Genomic DNA, 19,078 nt, shown 5'->3' on the forward strand with positions numbered 1-19,078 from the left:
AATGAGATCTTCTCTTGTTACATGTTCGAAACCGATATGATGTGGCGTAAATGTTTGTAGTAAATTTTTTCTGACCGATTTTATGGCACGCCTGATAGAGTCTCTAGAAACTTGGAATAATGTGGCTAATATTTTATTCGATAAACCGGTTTTCAATTTTGTGAGGTAAATTCCCAAACAGGTCCTCGCACTTCGGACCTGTGTGTCACGAATTGACGACAGATATGTCAACAAGTTTTCAAATGCTGCTCTGTTGAGACCAGTCAAATTCTTTATGTCCGTATCACTGAAAGTAGAATCAAAGTTAATCCCCTTTTCATCTTTCTTCAGCAGTGCCTCACGTACTTTACCGAGGAGATTCATAATTTCTGTTCGATTGAAGTTCGTGTTTTGCCTAAAGTTGTTCATCACATTGACTGCCTCCTCGGTCATTATGTCATCTGCAATATGTACTGGACAGCACCTTGATCCGTAGGGAATGATCACGTTCTTGTACAAAAAACAATTAAACCTTGCTTTCGAAGACACAACTATCAACTTAGGTCCCCGCTTTTTGCAAACGCAATATGTAGAGTGACTGCCTCCTATTGATGGGAGGGGTAATGTTATATTCTTGGGAGAAAATTCCACTGATGCTTTTGCTTCGGTTTGGACAACAGGTTTCGGTCCAGACATTCCCTGATGATTCCTTTGCTGTGTGGTATTTGTGCAATACTCTCGTCTGCATCTACCACACAGTACATCATTTTTTCTGCAGTTAACTAAGAAAGTTTTCTCGATATACTTCCTCAAGTGTTTGTTGTTTGCACCAGATAGAGGCCTTCTCTCATGTTGTTTCGTTCTTTTGCTGCATATGATGCAAGGAAAGTTTCGTCGTTGCTCTGATGACATTCTGTAAATAAGAAAGAGACAATTGTTAAAATTCATAAAATCCACGCAAAACTTGCTATCAATTTATGCGTATTAAATATCAACATACAAGAATTCAAATGATTAATTCTAAAAATTTATTGGATTAGAGCCTTTACTAACATTTAAAATCTCTTATAAACTAGAAAGCTAACATAGAAAAAAAACCGGTTAACAATCAGTATACGTTTTTGCTTTACAGGAGTTGACAAATACCACCTAAATTATCACATATCCTAAGTTATAATAAACAATTAATTGCATAAACGTTTGGGAGATATGAAGATTAATTCCCCCAGAAAAACCATATTTACCTTGGACGTTGGTCTAGGAAAATATGTTTTCACTGGGGGAATAAATCTGTATATCTCCCTCAAAATCATGCATTGAGCGTTTTTTACCTTGCATTTGTGAATGCGTTATATTATGTAAGACCATATGTATGTTCACTGTTGCCGTTCGAGAGATTATATCGAGAGATTGTATGAGAGATTATTTTAAGAAGTTGGATAATCAAGGCTATTTTCAGGCCATATTAAACTCCTTAAAACAAAGAGCTTTGTATCAAGAAATATAATCGATATTTTAAACATCAAATATTTCGAAGTTTATTTTGCATTTAACGTGCAAGCCAGCGAATAAATGAACAAAATAAATTAAAATACGTAGTTTTAAAAAAAAAAACCAAGAGATTTGTTAATTGTTATATATTTTGTCCAGTACCAAATTTTTCCTAATGAAAATAATAGATTTGTTGCATAATTTAGTGAGAAATGTAAGTCTTATTATAACAATATTTATCAAGTTTACAATTAATACGTATATACGTAGGGGTTTTTTTTGGGCTCGTGTATCTGAACTCTTTAACGCTATAAATACTTCCTACAGAAAGCTCGTATCTCTTTCCATTTGCCCAACTATACGGATAAGTACCCCCATCCGAATTTACCGTAAACAGGCTCGGACCCCCTGTCTCCAACAAACACATTTATTTCTCCCTCCCCCCCCCCCCCCTGAAAATTGTCTGGATCCGCGCATGCACACATAGGGGTTAGGATGTCGAATAATAGAGTTCTTTATATTTGTTCCCGATGACAAAAATGATTACAATTAGTAATCTTATTTCTGTGTATTACACAAAAAACTTCATGAAGTGTGTTTGATGCAATCTATAGAAATACACTTATATATATAAGATAATTTTTTAAATCAAAAACAAATAATAGAGAACTCCAGTATTCGATAACCAAGCCCCTGTGCATGCACCCTCTAAAATATCACATGACATGTCAACATCTTTTTGTTGATTTCGGTCTGACTCTGACTTTTCCTGTTTCTTTGTTTCAACGCGAATGTCTACGCGCCTGCTTTATGCTAAAACCACTGGATCCGCCATTAGAAAAATTACTATTATAGCCGCTGTAAAGTATTTCCGTACATAGTACATGTATGCCACTGCTTGTATATATAAACTTATTTTGAAATGCACTATGATCCAGGTTTCCCGTTTCTTTGCCTAAATAATCTTAATGTATAGATTGATAAGCCTTATGTGCAAACATGTGTAAACATCATGTAACGTTACTGTAGTTAACGCAGCCGACACCAATTATATATATAGCAATGCATTTGAATAACAGTGATCTATTTTAAACGAAGATGAATACGTGAAAAAATATACATACCTTTTCCTTTATGTCGTTTAATTTTCATATAGCATCATTTTCTTTGCACGTAGAGGAACAGGGTTGAATTATCCTAGGCTAAGTTTCATCGGATACAAAGCGGAAACAGCTGTTGTCATGAATGTAGCGTATCTAGCAACATCCCTTTTTTTAGACTTTGGTACATAGCATAAAAATGGACGGAGAGAATAATGCAGCCTTTGATTTTGTTTATAAAACCAACTTGATATGATAATTTAACCGTGTACAGTACTATAAATATAATTATATGAGACGTGATATTTGACTATCTAAGATCAAGTTTATTTACACACTCAGTATATACACGAACAGTGTTTCATGTTTGACATTGCCTAACTTTATTTCGATTAAAACTGCAACTTGTTTAATTTTATCAAGAACAGAAGAAAAGATAATACATATAATACACTTACATAGGAATAATTCTTTTTTTTTTAATTTGTGAAAGATATTTCGGTGTTTGTTGGTGGAAATAAAACACCAATACTCAGTCAGTGTTAGCAGATTCTCTCTACTGCGCAGTTCTTTTTCTTAGAAATTAACACCCTCCACACGTCTCCACCAAAAAAAAAGATATTTTTTCTTAGTATTTGTACCAAGGTAACGAGGCATTTGTTATCATATGATCATGGTGGGTGCATGTGGAGGCATTGAAAAGTCGAGAAATATGTTGAAAAATGCAATATTTCTTCTTATTTTAGGAATTCTACGTCATTTTTCTACGTCACACTGACGTCATAGACTTTGAATGAAAGCAACTGTCATTTACTTATAATAAAAATGCACATAGTTATACATCCATGTATTTATTCTTTAGATTGACGTGAGGACCTAAACATTATCAATTTTGTTCAGTCGATTACTTAAGTAACAGAAAGGAATAAATCAGCGGGTTTTATTTTTCACCGCACTGTTAACATTGTATATGCAACCCAAACCGGATTAGATGGTGTGACGTCAAAATAATTATTTTTCTTTTTTCGGGTTTTTAATACAAAAGAGTTCTATATCATGTCAGCCTCCAGTAAATACGATTTCTCTAACTTCTGCGTTAAAGCTTAATTATACAGTTTGTTATCAAAACAGTATGACCGCTTGTGATAATTTAAACCACTTTATTGATATAGATAAAATATGTTTTTGACTCTCCATCCCCTTTATTCCAAGATCTTTAAATCAAGGAAGAAAACGTAAATTATCAAAAAGTTGTAAACAAGTGTATATTAAAGGATTTTTTTTTATCTTAAAATTAAGGAAAAATGTTTGTGAAATCTAAATTTTTAGATTTATATACTGAATGTATCAGTTTTTGATCTAAATATCGATTAAAATTTAAAAGCACAACAATATTTAAATATAGTGCTTTGTAAATTCAATAAATTGTTATTAGAAATAAAACTAACTTCCTTTTTCAAAAACTGACAACGACCAGTAAATCCTTTTAAGATCAACGGAAACATGCCAAACCCTAAAACTGAAGCTTTTCAGCTATAACATCGTAATGTATTAAACATAATCAAATAAATAAAACACAAAATAAAATTATTATGTTAAAATTTAAAGTTATAAAATGGGTGACAGTGAAGTATGCGATATTGAGCAAGAATATGTTCAACACTAATGAGTGTGTTCTAACATTGAAAAATGCGACTCTTTGTTACAGTTATAAATACCTTTGGGTACTTGACTCCTCTTGAGTAAATAAACAGACTCTTATGAATATTTGACTTTTTTTTTTTTTTTTTTTTTTTTTACAAAAATTATCTAATTAAGTTTCATTTACTATTTGTTCAATTGATTCCTCCCCATTTTCAAAAGATGATTATGCCATCATTTCTTTGCAATCTTAAGGTACAGAAGGAATGGCTAAGTTTGAAAACAAAACAATTTTTAAATTGTAAAATATTCATTTGAAAATGATATATCAGTTATTTATCTTTTGTTATCGTTAATAAGTTTAAGTTAATCAATGCGTATCTTCTTTTAAAAAATATTTTACTCTACCAAAAAAAAAACATAAAAAACAAAACAAAACAAAAACATCCAAACATCAAATGATATTAATATTGAAATAATCTCAAAGAGGCATAATCGCAATTTGAGCTGAAAATTTTCTGTGCCCCCCCCCCCTTTTTAAATTTTTTTTTTGTAGCAATGCTATGTTAAGTCTTTCTCTACGTAATCAATATTAGAGATGAAAAAGTCATGCCCCTTTGAACGTCTCTTAAAAGTTTTTATTTAGAAAGCATTAAAAGATTTTTTTGGCTTTTTATATAAACAGAATGAGTTGTCTAGTTCAAAAAAATTTTTACAGCTAGGAGATTTTGATGAAAAGATTGGTTGATATTTCTTAAACAGCTACTGCTATTTGAAATAACGATTTGAAATTAATACTTATATAGGAAATTATACGTTCTAATTGCTATTGTGTAAATAATACTAAGAAACAGAAAGGAAACATAAAAATAAAAATCGTGTGATTTATACTTGCCTGCATAAAGGTGTGGCACATGAAATTGTAAATGGTTTAATTAGTTAGAGAACATGCATTTTCTGCATTACTTTTATATTCTTTATCTTGAATAAAGCATGCAAGCGGAATTCATTGATATAGAAGATTACTACATTCCGGTATATTCATTACAATAAAGTGTCTAGATTCCATGCATTTTTCATTGTGCATCATTCTCAGAAATAGTAAAGTTTTATGAAAATAGTCATTATAAACTTGAATATACAGTCGCATGCCTTAAATGAGTTCGCAAAATGGCCCCCGTAACATAATTGTTTTCTGTAAGATAGGTTTTAAAAAGGAATAAAGCCTATTTTCTACTAAAGCTAAAAAATCATTCGATGATTCTCCGACTTTTTGTCTGCCTTTGCCGATTTTTTTTTTTTTTTTTAGTTTTTCCCATTTGGTAATCAAATATCGTCTGCAAACCAACATGGCACCAAACTGGAGAAACAATTATGAGAAGGCAGAACAAGTCAAAAAACTGTCAGATGTTGGATTCTGAATGTCGAAAACTGAAAAAATGATCGGAATATACAGCAAAAACAAATTTTGCATGAAGGTTCCTTGAACATTACTTGATCAAAAAATATCGTTGGCCATTCAAGTTTTGGTCATTTTCAAGTTGGCCGCCTCTTATTTCAAAATGGCGTCTTTTTCATAATGTTTTCATGATATATTAAATATTTCTGGGTAATGTTTTTATTTTCTGTGAAATTATGAAGAAGAATTTGTTGTATGATATAATTTGATGTTCATTTCATATATGAACACTCTGCGCATACCTTTAAAAAGATGCTGCAGCTCATTTTTGAATGTACATGATCTAATCGCCTAAGCAGTTGCACTACAAGGAGCAGTGCAAAATAATTCAGACTTGAAACATTTGCATTCCTCAGAACAACTTATATTACATGAACATTTCAGTAGTTTTTAACATGAAGCCGCAATTGATGGTAAGGATGTCCCGTGTGAAACCGAAAAACCGCAATCTTATCCTAACCCTATCTGAAAGGGGATGTGCTGGTTTTTTACTCACATAGTAACTGACCCAATGTATTGTGACCCATGGGAAATGCACAAGTCGGTCGGTATTCGTTTTACAAGATTTATCAAAACTCCGCAACTTATTTCAATAATCCGCGATATCGGGAGTCGGTGGACGATTGCCTTGACCGTCGCTCTCCAACTGCCAAATAATTATTACATATAGATAACAAAACATTTTTAACAAAAGAGAATAATAGAGTTACTTCAATTAACGGATTACTCAGATAAACTGTGAGTCAATTAAGGGTGTCCAGATCAAAGTCACTCAACGCCAGTGACAGGGGAAAATGTGTCATGTCCAAGGGGAACATTTCACACGGTGATAGTATGTCCAGCTTGCAATACAGATCTCTTAATATGCTCTACAAGAGCAGCTCTTGAGGGATCGAGGGATGCCATTGCATGGAAGCTGCTTACGACCAAAGAGGCCAATGCGCGTGTCATTTACTGTATTGGAAGTGCTAGACCGAATGTACATGATGTGTACAAATTCTTCTAGTTTATTAATTATATGTTCTGTCACACTGTCACAAGGAGAACTTAAGAATCTGAGTACGTCTGTTACGTTCTCAAACACATTTCAGCCTGCCATTCTGCCATTTTACCTGTCTCAAAAAAATGCGAACTCTGTATCCGAGTCCGTGAATGTATGAAAGAATGACATTGCTTTGATCTTGGACCCAGTGATCCAACAATGTCATGGACTGGTATCCATCGCAAATCCTTGCCCTTTCCAAATGTCACCCATAACTCTTCAACTTTTTAATCATCAAAACCAACCACACCAATAACAACAACACTCTGTATCCGAACTTACTGTGATGATTGAATTGATAGTACCCAAGGCTGCATGTTTTGCATTTGCATTTTGCATTAATTTGCATTTTTTCCTTTGTTACAACTATAGTAGTTTCTGTGGTAATAGTAGCAGATACGATTTGGTCTGCTTAAATCCAGATGGTCTTGTTTTGTTCTCGTTACACCGAAAAAAAAGTGTTCCAAGAGTTCGGCGGTCTAGTGTTTCTAGTTATCTTCCGTCTAGATCTTATGCCTCGTTTTCTTCTACTTTCACCTTTATGGTTATCATCTTTGTAAACATCGAAGACAATAGCCTTGCACAAGCGAAGTGGGCTAGGATAATGTCGTTGGCATAGTTATCAAAGGTTTGACATTGTTCGATTGTTTTGAATTGACTATAAAGATGGGCCGTCAATAACAAGTGAGGGAACTATCGGTACACTGTTTGGCAATACTTGACTAGCTGTGACAATCACTGTTCATATCGAACACACCCGATTTTATTTTTCCCATAATTCTTTGCAACGTGCTTGGCCGACCCTAACAATAGGCGCTAAGTTATACCCGGCCGAGCTGTCCAGCAATAAAGACGTGCTTAGTGTGTGAAGGGGGTATCGTGTTAGAAGCCTGTGTGGCATGTTTTAGTTTCACAAGTTCAGCATTTGACGCGGACACGGATAGCTGACCGTGGTAAGTATTTATTTAGTTTGGTGTAGTTTATTTGTAAATTTTTGCCTTTTTATTAGTATTACGCAGTCGTCCTATAAAGTCACCTTGACCATTGTTCACTGTAGAGTTACCTGTGTGTTCACTGATGTGTGACTTTAGCGAGAGTGTTTAAATGGAATTCGTCTTTTTCTATAGTACAGTTTTTGCTATTGCTGTCTAAAGAAACGGTGATTTAAAGGGCTATTTTCTATGCGTTATTTTATTTTACAATTTATGGTCACTTTTTCCACTTAACTACTTGGGCGGAAGTGCGTCACCGGAAGTCTCAGACGCCATATTGTTTACTGTAAACAAATAACTTAGTTACCATATACTTACAATATTTTGAGATGTTGCCTTTAATATAATACTATTTATACATTATCATAGTTTGATACTATCAGTGAGATACTTATATGATGTATTATACAATATTGTTTTTATTATGGTGTTATGGTGTCACTTGTACACTTATTGTAGTGTCATATTGTTGATGTTGATGACGACGATGATGTTATGATGTCGATGACTACGATGATGATGATGGTCATGTCGATGATGATGGTGTAGATGATGTCGTTCATGGTGAAGTCGATGACGATGCGATGTTCATGTTGATGACGACGATGATGTTATGGTGATGATGACGACGATGATGATGGTCATGTCGGTGATGATTATGAAGTAGATGATTATGGTGATGACGATGATGTCTATTATGATTATGGTGTTGTAGGCGATGGTGTTGACGATAGTGTCGATGATTATGATGGCGATGGTGATGATGATGATTGTGGTGACGAAACTACTCTAGTTGTGGTTGTCCGTAGTTGGTCCAGGACTACAGCCCCGGAGATTCGGACACTCTTCTAATTTATTTTTGGTCATTTGTATAAACATCATATTTTTTCTTGTTGAGTGAAAGGTGTGTGAGTGTTTGTGTGGTTTAGTGTTTATATTTCTATCTTTTCTTTCTTTCTCTTATTTTTTTTGTTATTAAATTTTGTTAAATTTAAGATGTCTTGTTGTTGTTTGGAGTAGCCTCCGCTCATCCCGTTACAATTGGTGGCAGCGGTGGGATGAGTTGACTCCTCCAGATACTACAAGATATCTTTATAAGTGAACAGTTGCCAAGGTTTATTTTATTTTTCATTTTTTGATCTCTTTTGTAGTACATGTAAGAGCAAGTGTAGGTCGTTGTTTCCTTTTCCATTGGTGAGTACATTACGTTAGGCAGATTGTTTTGTTAAAAGTTGAGAAGTTAGTCCCTTTATGAGATAATTTTGAGGTAAGTTGGTCTGTCAGTCAATGCACCATGTCTACTGTCAAGGAGATGCTGGAGCTACTTGAAGTGGGGACCAAGATGGGGATGAAGGATGAAGACCTTCAACAATTCGTGAAGGACGAACAGGCCAGAATGCGGGACGAACGTGAGAAACATAGAGTCGAGAGACAGGAGGAGAGAGACCAGGAGGAGAAAGACCGCGACTTCAAACTACAGATGGAGAAAGAGCGCGCCGCAAGAGAACATGATGAGCGAGAGCACGCCCGATTGAGAGAACATGATGAGCGAGAGCACGCCCGATTGATAGAAGAAAAGAGACATCAGCAAAAACTAGAAGAACTGGAACTTGATCACAAACTGCAACTCGAGAGATCTCACATGAAGCCGAGTGTTGTGACTAAAGAGGAGAAAGAAACTTCTCAAGTGATAAAAGGACCAAAACTTCCTCCGTTTGAGGATTCGAAAGACAACATTGACGCGTACATTCAAAGATTTGAGATATACGCAACAACGCAGAAATGGAATAAAGACACGTGGGGGACTCATCTTAGCGCATTACTCAAAGGAAAGGCACTGGATGTGTTCGCAAGACTCTCACCCGAAACAGCACTTGATTTCAACGAGTTGAAGAACGCCCTGTTGAAACGATTTGACATGACGGAGGACGGTTTCCGCAAGAAGTTCCGATTTTCAAAACCAGACGGAAGTGAAACTTTTATGCAATTTTCTACCAGACTGGACAGTTACCTTGAGCGGTGGATTCAGCTGTCTAAGACTAACAGGACACTCGATGATCTGAAGGACTTGTTCTTACGTGAACAGTTTTTATTGTGTTGCTCGAAAGAACTTGCCTTATTCCTAAAGGAGAGGATTCCTACTTCGATCCAAGACATGGCGCGATACGCGGACCAGTTTGCTGAGGCCAGAACAGTGACATCTTCTTCACTTACGCAAAAACCGTTCTTTGACAGACGACAGCAGTCCGATAGACAACCGCCGTACAAAGATTCCGTGCAACAAAACCAATCTGGAAATGCAGTGAAGTGTTATGAGTGCGGACGACAAGGACATAAAGCCTTTAACTGCAACTTCCGCAAAAGTCCGAATAACAGGCCGTTTAATTCGAGCGAGAAACAAGAAACAACACCGAAACATACTTACCCTAGTGATTTTCAACGTGGGTCGTACAATAATGGGAACCATGGATATCCAGGACGCGGTAGAGGTCGCCAAGGAGCCGCGAGTGTCGTCGAGAAACATGGAAACTTACCGTGTGTTGGTGATTCGGTTGCTTTCTGTGAAACGGAAATGCCAGTTGTGAAAGGATGTGTTGGCAATAAACTAGTGACTGTGCTAAGAGACACAGGTTGTAGTGGTGCCGTTATTCGTAGAGAACTGGTAAACGATGATCAACTAACAGGGACATCTCAACGATGCAAGTTAGCAGACGGTCGTATTATTGATTCAGATGTGGCTAGAATTGATGTCGATACTCCTTACTTTACCGGAAGTGTTGATGCTTGGTGCTTTGATTCGCCTTCGTACGATCTTATTCTTGGTAATATTCGTGGAGTAAGGAAACCACATGAACCAAATCCAGCCTGGATTCATTCCGTTGAAAACATAGCAGCTGTTGAAACGCGTGCGCAACTGAAAAAGAAACAGTCTCCATACAAACCATTGAAAGTACCGGAAGCAAAACGGGATGTATCGCCGGAGGATATCTTACAAGAACAACGAAACGACGAGACACTGAAAAAGTTATGGAGCTTAGCTGAGAGTGGACAGCTTAAACATTTCAGTGACGGCGGATTTTCAAAAATGTGTGAACGGAAGCAAATGTTGTTCAGAGAATTTTGCAGTCCCAAAGTGTCCAGTGGAAAACTTTTCCGACAGTTAATCGTTCCCCGGAAATACAGAACTATCGTTATGAAGATAGCACATGAAACGCTGATGGGTGGTCATCTGGGATCAAAGAAAACAACCGACAGAGTAGTGTCCGAATTTTACTGGCCAGGAATTCAGTCAGACATTAGACGGTTTTGCAGATCATGTGACGTGTGTCAGCGGACTATTCCGAAAGGAGAAGTACCTGCAGTATCGTTAGGACAGATGGACTACAAGATCGATATGGGAGGCAAGCTGAAAACTTTCCACGCAAATCTTCTTAAGAAGTATGTTGAACGAGATACATTGAACTGTGGTGTTTTGTCAACATGTGCAATTTCACTCATAGACTTTAGTGACCTAGATGATGATGAACAACAGGACTCTATTCTTATGCCACCTGTTACTCAAACCGAAACAGCAAAGGACATAAAGTTTGCAGACAGACTAACACCAGATCAGTTGGAAACTGCTAAATCACTGTGTGATTCGTTCTCAGATGTATTTACGGATATACCTGGAATCACGAACTTAGTGGAGCATAAGATTGTTGTGACATCGTCTGAACCTGTGCGTGTGAAACCATATCCAATTCCGTTCAGTACAGAGAAAACAATTACAGAAGAAGTTCAGAAAATGCTACAGTTGAATGTGATTGAGCCATCATCTTCCCCTTATTCAGCTCCAGTTGTCATAGCTCGGAAGAAAGATGGAACGAATCGATTTTGCATTGATTATAGACGACTGAACTGTGCTACGGTATTTGATGCAGAACCAATGCCCAGTCCAGAAAGCATATTTTCCAAAATGACCGGAAAGAAGTTTGTGTCAAAGATAGACTTAAGCAAAGGATACTGGCAAGTACCGATGGCTGACGAGAGTAAGCCGCTTACAGCCTTTTCCACACCATCCGGATTGTACCAATTCAGGACAATGCCGTTTGGTCTTGTAAACGCGCCGGCAACATTTAGTCGTATGATGAGAAAACTACTTCAAGGTATGAACGGCGTAGAAAACTTTATCGATGATGTCATTGTTTTTACAGATACCTTTGAAGAACATCTACACATACTGAAGACTGTGTTCGAACGACTCAGAGATGCGGGACTTACGGCCAGACCGACAAAATGTTTCATCGGATTTGACAAGATTGACTGTTTGGGACATATGGTGGGCAACAAGTGTCTAGAACCAGAACAGGACAAGATTTTTTTTTTTTTTATAACTGTTTTTATTACCCCAGAACATGTAAGAGTATTCTTATAGCCAAGGTTGGGGAGCCTTGGAGTCTATAAGTTAACATTATATATACTGAAAAAAATTTTGAAACGGGGTGTTTTTACAAATAACATCATTCATACACCCACTCATTCAGTTGCATGTATATGCACATTACTCTACATCATAATCAAGTACAAAAAATCAGCATTTTACAGTAAACAAAAATAAATTACTTTGTAATATCCAAGATCATAGGGGCAAAAGGCTTAAAATCAACAATCATTATTAAAGGACAACCTCGCCCATCTTACATGAAATTTCTCTAATTCACAATTTTTCGTGTAAATAAATTTTTCACATTTGTAGTAATAAAGTATTTCACGTTTGATTCCAGTAAAGGAGGGTAATTCTTTTCTACTCCTTTTTCTATATATATGTCTCTTTACAATACATATTATTATATTGAAAATGTTATAATATTTGTAGTATCTACCAAATATAACATCTATTTTGTTCAATGGTATATCTAATTCAAATTCGTCCTTCATCCAAACTAGTAAATTATCCCAGATTTCACTCACATATTCACATTCCCAAAAAAGATGACAAATAGTTTCTGCATTACATCTACAAAATGTACATAACTCTGATTCAACTATTCCTATCTTACATAAATAAGTATTAGTCGCAATAATTCGATGTACAATCCTGTATTGAAACCATCTTAATTGTACGTCGTTAGTTATTTTGAAAAATAATAAGTTTTGTCTTTTCCACCATATGTTATTTACATTCATGTCTAGTTCCTTTTCCCATTTCAATTCTGATTTTGGTTTATTCCATTTCTCATCAATAAAAATATCATAAAAGTCTCTTGAGCCTTGTTTATTTTTCCTAATTATCCGTAAAAATTCTGGATAATATGGAATATTTTGAAGAATAATTTCTGTATCATAGTTTAACCGTAACTTTTTAATACAATCTACAATTCCTAAAAAATGTGTAAACGGAGGTTTAATATCATATTGGTTACAGAATTGTTCGTATTTCATTATTGTACCATCATTGTTGAAAAAATGTAGTATTTGATGTACACCTTTTAAAAACCATTGCTTATAAAAGACATATTTGTTATTAATACATATAGACTCATTGAACCATATCGGGCTTAAAATAGATAATTCACTGTCAGTACATTTTCTAAGTTCAAAAAATGACAAAAAAACATCTTTCCAAAATAGATTTTTACAAGTTTTTGACAGTTCATATAGTATTTGTCTTCCAACAATTGTCATATTTAAAATATTTGGAAAAGTACTTATTATCAAGTCTTTCCAACTTGACTGACAAGCATCATTAAAAAATCTGCGTATCCAGGTGATTTTCAAGCTTTTGCAAAAAGAGTCAAGACATATCATTCTTAGCCCACCCTTTTCATAACTTTGAATAATGCTACTTTTGGCTACTCTTGATGTTTTTGAATTCCATATGTAATTATAAAAAATTGTTTCAATTTCCTTTATATGTTTTCTTGGAGGATTAGGAAGACTTATTAAGAGATGCGTAATTTTTGGAAGAATCAAATTTTTAATTACTGTGATACGTCCTGCTGTAGATAGCATTCTTCTAGACCATGCGCTTATTGATAGTTTCATTTCATTGATTTTTGGTTTAAAGTTTAACTCGTACATATATGTATTATCTAAGTTTACACAATAAGTAATGCCTAAAACTGTAAATGGTTCCTGAGACCAGTTAACTTTTTCAAAATCCTTGAAATATTCATTTGATTTGTTTGATAAGGGTCCTATTTTTACACACTTAGTTTTATCATAATTAGGTTTTAGTCCTGAGTATTTTGCATATTCATTAACTAAAGAAAGTGCTGTCTTAATTGAATTTTTCGAACCTTTTAATAATAACACTGTGTCATCTGCGTATTGTAGTAATTTATATTCTTTGTTCATTACACTAATCCCTTCAATTAATATGTTGTTTCTTATCATAAGGCCCATTATTTCCGCACAAAGTATAAAAATATATGGTGATATTGGGTCCCCTTGTCTACATCCCCTGCCCATATTAAAAAATTCGGAAAATATACCATTTTGTATCACACAAAGTTTTGCATTATTAAATAAAGTTCTTATTGCATTTTGGAAATTCTCAGTGAGAATTTCCAGAACAGGACAAGATTGATGCAGTCAGAAATGCGCCAATACCACAAACCAAGAAACAGGTTCGTGCCTTCCTAGGCTTAGCAGGATTCTACAGAAAGTTTATTCCGAATTTCTCTGCGATAGCCATTCCACTTTCTGATCTTACGAAGAAGGGCCAACCAAATAAAGTTATTTGGACTGAAAGTCAGCAACGAGCTTTTGATACATTGAAACACATGTTATCAGAAAGGCCAATATTGAAGTTGCCAGAATTTAATGAAACCTTCATTTTACGCACGGACGCTGCAGATGATGGGATAGGTGCTGTGCTGTTACAGATGGAGGATGACGAGAAACTACCCGTAGCGTACGCCAGTAGGAAACTTCAACCAAGAGAAAAGGCATACGCTGTTATCGAGAAGGAGTGTTTGGCGGTAGTGTGGGGAATACAGAAGTTCCACCAGTACCTTTATGGACGCGAGTTTCTACTTGAAACTGATCACCAACCCCTGACCTACCTTAACAAAGCAAAGACAGAGAACTCCAGACTGATGCGTTGGGCTTTGCAGCTTCAGCCATACCGCTTTAGGATCATTGCGATCAAAGGAAGCGACAATGTGGGTGCGGATTACCTGAGTCGTCAGTGAGATGTATAGTAGACAGTACAGGTATGTGTATAGGTTTTATTGTAAATACGTGAGAATTTTCAAAATTCAGTGATTGTTTATTTGAAATTGCAGGACAATTTTTTAAGGGGGGAGGTGTGTGACAATCACTGTTCATATCGAACACACCCGATTTTATTTTTCCCATAATTCTTTGCAACGTGCTTGGCCGACCCTAACAATAGGCGCTAAGTTATACCCGGCCGAGCTGTCCAGCAATAAAGACGTGCTTAGTGTGTGAAGGGGGTATCGTGTTAGAAGCCTGTGTGGCATGTTTTAGTTTCACAAGTTCAGCATTTGACGCGGACACGGATAGCTGACCGTGGTAAGTATTTATTTAGTTTGGTGAAGTTTATTTGTAAATTTTTGCCTTTTTATTAGTATTACGCAGTCGTCCTATAAAGTCACCTTGACCATTGTTCACTGTAGAGTTACCTGTGTGTTCACTGATGTGTGACTTTAGCGAGAGTGTTTAAATGGAATTCGTCTTTTTCTATAGTACAGTTTTTGCTATTGCTGTCTAAAGAAACGGTGATTTAAAGGGCTATTTTCTATGCGTTATTTTATTTTACAATTTATGGTCACTTTTTCCCCTTAACTACTTGGGCGGAAGTGCGTCACCGGAAGTCTCAGACGCCATATTGTTTACTGTAAACAAATAACTTAGTTACCATATACTTACAATATTTTGAGATGTTGCCTTTAATATAATACTATTTATACATTATCATAGTTTGATACTATCAGTGAGATACTTATATGATGTATTATACAATATTGTTTTTATTATGGTGTTATGGTGTCACTTGTACATTTATTGTAGTGTCATATTGTTGATGTTGATGACGACGATGATGTTATGATGTCGATGACTACGATGATGATGATGGTCATGTCGATGATGATGGTGTAGATGATGTCGTTCATGGTGAAGTCGATGACGATGCGATGTTCATGTTGATGACGACGATGATGTTATGGTGATGATGACGACGATGATGATGGTCATGTCGGTGATGATTATGAAGTAGATGATTATGGTGATGACGATGATGTCTATTATGATTATGGTGTTGTAGGCGATGGTGTTGACGATAGTGTCGATGATTATGATGGCGATGGTGATGATGATGATTGTGGTGACGAAACTACTCTAGTTGTGGTTGTCCGTAGTTGGTCCAGGACTACAGCCCCGGAGATTCGGACACTCTTCTAATTTATTTTTGGTCATTTGTATAAACATCATATTTTTTCTTGTTGAGTGAAAGGTGTGTGAGTGTTTGTGTGGTTTAGTGTTTATATTTCTATCTTTTCTTTCTTTCTCTTATTTTTTTTGTTATTAAATTTTGTTAAATTTAAGATGTCTTGTTGTTGTTTGGAGTAGCCTCCGCTCATCCCGTTACACTAGCTTCCAAAATAGGCATCGACTGAGATTTCACACCAGTATTCGAAAGAAACAATTTGAGAGAGCGAGGGGGGAATTTCTGGTTTTATATTCCAAAAATTCTTGAAATCACATTGCTCTGACAGGAAATAAAAGTCTAGATAACAAGCTACAGTTATCTTCTAAATTTGCTAACTATGTCTTTGAAGAATCAGCTTTTTGTTTGGAAACTTTACCATTAGAAAAACTGAATCACTGAATTTTTCAAGCATAGCTATTGCACAAGCCCATGAGCAGAACAGTGTAATTGTAAAAGGTGATGATGATGCGATATTGCTAACTGTAAAAGAATCTAGAGGGTAGGTAACTGGAAACAGTAGACTTGAAACTCTTTTCTTCGGTGTATCGAGAAAACACTGAACTATTGGGTTTTTAGCAAACAAAATAGTATCTGTAACAATAACGAGAGAAACTACTATAGTTGTAACAAAGGAAAAAATGTTGTCAGTAACAGAGCTATATAGATACAGACTTTGTATCATCTTGAAACCATGAAGAAGCTGACACTTGTATCTTCCTACATACAAAACATGCAGCCTTGGGTAGTATCAAATCAAGTTCGGATACAGATTGTTGTTGTTATTGGTGTGGGATTTTTTTATGATTTGAAAGTTGATGAGTTATGGGTGAAAGGGAAGGAATTTGCGATCGATACCAATTCATAATAATGTTTGATCAGTGGGTCCAAGATCAAAAGCACTTTAATTCTTTCATGCATTCACGGATTGTGATACAGAGACCAAATTTGATGGGACATGTAAAATGACAGCATGGCAGGCTGAAATGTGTTTGAGAGCGTTGCAGAGGTATTTGGATTCTTAAGTTCTCCTTGTGACTGTGTGACAGAACATATAATCAATTTGTACACATCATGTACGTTCGGTCTAGCACTGCCAATAGAGTAAATGACACGCGCCTTGACCTCTTTGCTCGTAAGCAGCGTCCGTACTATAGCATCCCTCGATCCCTCAGAAGTTGCTCTTGTAGATCATATTAAGAGATCTGTATTGCAAGCTAAACATACATTGGGTCAGTCACTATACAAATGACAAAACTCACCATCCCCTTCCAGATGGGGTTGGGATAAAGATTACGGTTTTCAGATTTCACACTGGACATCCTTACCACCAATGGCGGCTTCATGTTAAGAACTACTGAAATGTTCATGTAATATTAGTTGTTCTGGGGAATGCAAATGTTTCAAGTCCGAATTATTTTGCACTGCTCTTTACAGTGCAACTGCTTATACGATTAGATCATGTGCATTCAAAAATGAGCTGCAGCATTCTAAATCATGCAATTGATGATTTAGCTAAAGAGGATCGTTTATCCCTTCTGAAATATAAACCCAAAAACGAAGACAACAAGGTCCCATTTGTCACTACTTACCACCCTGTCCTTAGGGGCCTAAATGCAGTCTTAAAGAAGAACCTACCAATTCTTTACAGCAATGATAAAACGGTTGAGGTTTTCAAAAAAACCCCATTGGCAGCTTTCAAGCGCCCTAGAAACCTTAAGGACATGGTGGTAAGAACCAAACTAAAGAACCCTCTGCCTAATGGTGGCTTTAGAACTTGTTCTGACACCAGATGTCTGTTGTGCAAACACAGCTCTGATGCAGACGACTTCTCTAGCCCCATTACTGGCCGTACTTACAAAATTTTCGCAAATGCTTCTTGTCGTACGGACAATTGTGTATATCTCATCAATTGTAAATTTTGTCAGAAACAATACGTAGGGGAAACAGGAGACCTCCGCAGGCGCATCAATAATCATCGTTCCACCATCAAAACTAAGAAAATTAAAGAACCCGTCGGGGAACATTTTAATTTAGATGATCACAAATGGGAGGACATGATGGTTTTGGTCATTGATCACAACCCTAACTGGACAGATGCGGAGAGAAAAAACAAAGAAAAATTTTGGATGCATAGACTGAAGTCATTCCGCCCTGACGGCATTAACAAATTAAGTGACTTCACCAAAATGAACATCAACTAAGTACTGATTTGTTTTCGTAGCAATATCACCATCTTCATCTTTTTCGGTCCATGTACAAACTATTAATCATGTTATTTATTCAAATTATTAGCTATTTCCTTAATCGGTTTTGTTCTTTTGCTTTATTTCACTTCCATTAGTTTTTACATTCATGATTATTTATGTGGTCTTTTACAGGGCCAATCTTCCCTACAAACTTTCACTACGAATTATCTTACTAGTACAACTTAATTAACAGCAACCCCCAATTAGCAAGTTAATTCGTTCGTGTTATCTTTCAGCACTTCTTCACAGACCGTCCGCTGCGTCGGACGGGATTTTTCTTTCTCGGGCTCGAATTCTTAAATATAAAGATGTTTTGATCCGGTGTTTAAACATTATCTAGTTTTTATATATTATTTAGTTTAGTTTAGTGCTAGTTTTGTAGATGTTTTTCTTCTTTCTTATGTAGTTTTTATTTTGTTGTCCTGAAGAAGGGACGGGTTGTCCCGAAAATTTTACAATATTTTACTTTATTGTTCGTGTCGTTGGTTATTTTTAGTGCTTTTATATATATATATATATATATATATATATATATATATATATATATATATATATATATATATATATATTAAACGCACTATTTTTTTATTCAATGAACTTAGTAATTGCTTCAGACATTTAATGCTATATAAGATATCTTTAAGAGGACTTAATGTGAACGCTTTGCAACAGTGCTGATGTAAAAATA

At 35.7% G+C, this 19,078-nt stretch overlaps 1 protein-coding gene and 1 long non-coding RNA gene across 2 annotated transcripts; both read left to right on the plus strand.

Annotated features, from left to right (window-relative positions):
* Window positions 1-7,439: 7,439 nt before the first annotated feature.
* Window positions 7,440-12,948, plus strand: LOC128155864 (uncharacterized). Its single transcript, XM_052817742.1, has 2 exons — window positions 7,440-7,665; window positions 8,164-12,948. The coding sequence occupies exon 2, from the start codon at window positions 8,999-9,001 to the stop codon at window positions 12,119-12,121; it is 3,123 nt and encodes a 1,040-aa protein (XP_052673702.1). The 5' UTR covers window positions 7,440-7,665; window positions 8,164-8,998; the 3' UTR covers window positions 12,122-12,948.
* Window positions 12,949-14,261: 1,313 nt separating this feature from the next.
* On the plus strand, window positions 14,262-16,259 carry LOC128155865 (uncharacterized). The gene is made up of 2 exons (XR_008239653.1): window positions 14,262-15,225; window positions 15,724-16,259. It is a non-coding gene; the product is annotated as an uncharacterized LOC128155865 (long non-coding RNA).
* The last annotated feature ends 2,819 nt before the right edge of the window (window positions 16,260-19,078 follow it).

Source organism: Crassostrea angulata, chromosome 7, assembly GCF_025612915.1.
Source record: "Crassostrea angulata isolate pt1a10 chromosome 7, ASM2561291v2, whole genome shotgun sequence".
Taxonomy (NCBI): Eukaryota; Metazoa; Mollusca; class Bivalvia; order Ostreida; family Ostreidae; genus Magallana; species Magallana angulata.

Bases quoted from the DNA above. Each gene is read 5' to 3' on its own strand.
- LOC128155864 (XM_052817742.1), top strand. From the start codon at position 8,999: ATGTCTACTGTCAAGGAGATGCTGGAGCTACTTGAAGTGGGGACCAAG.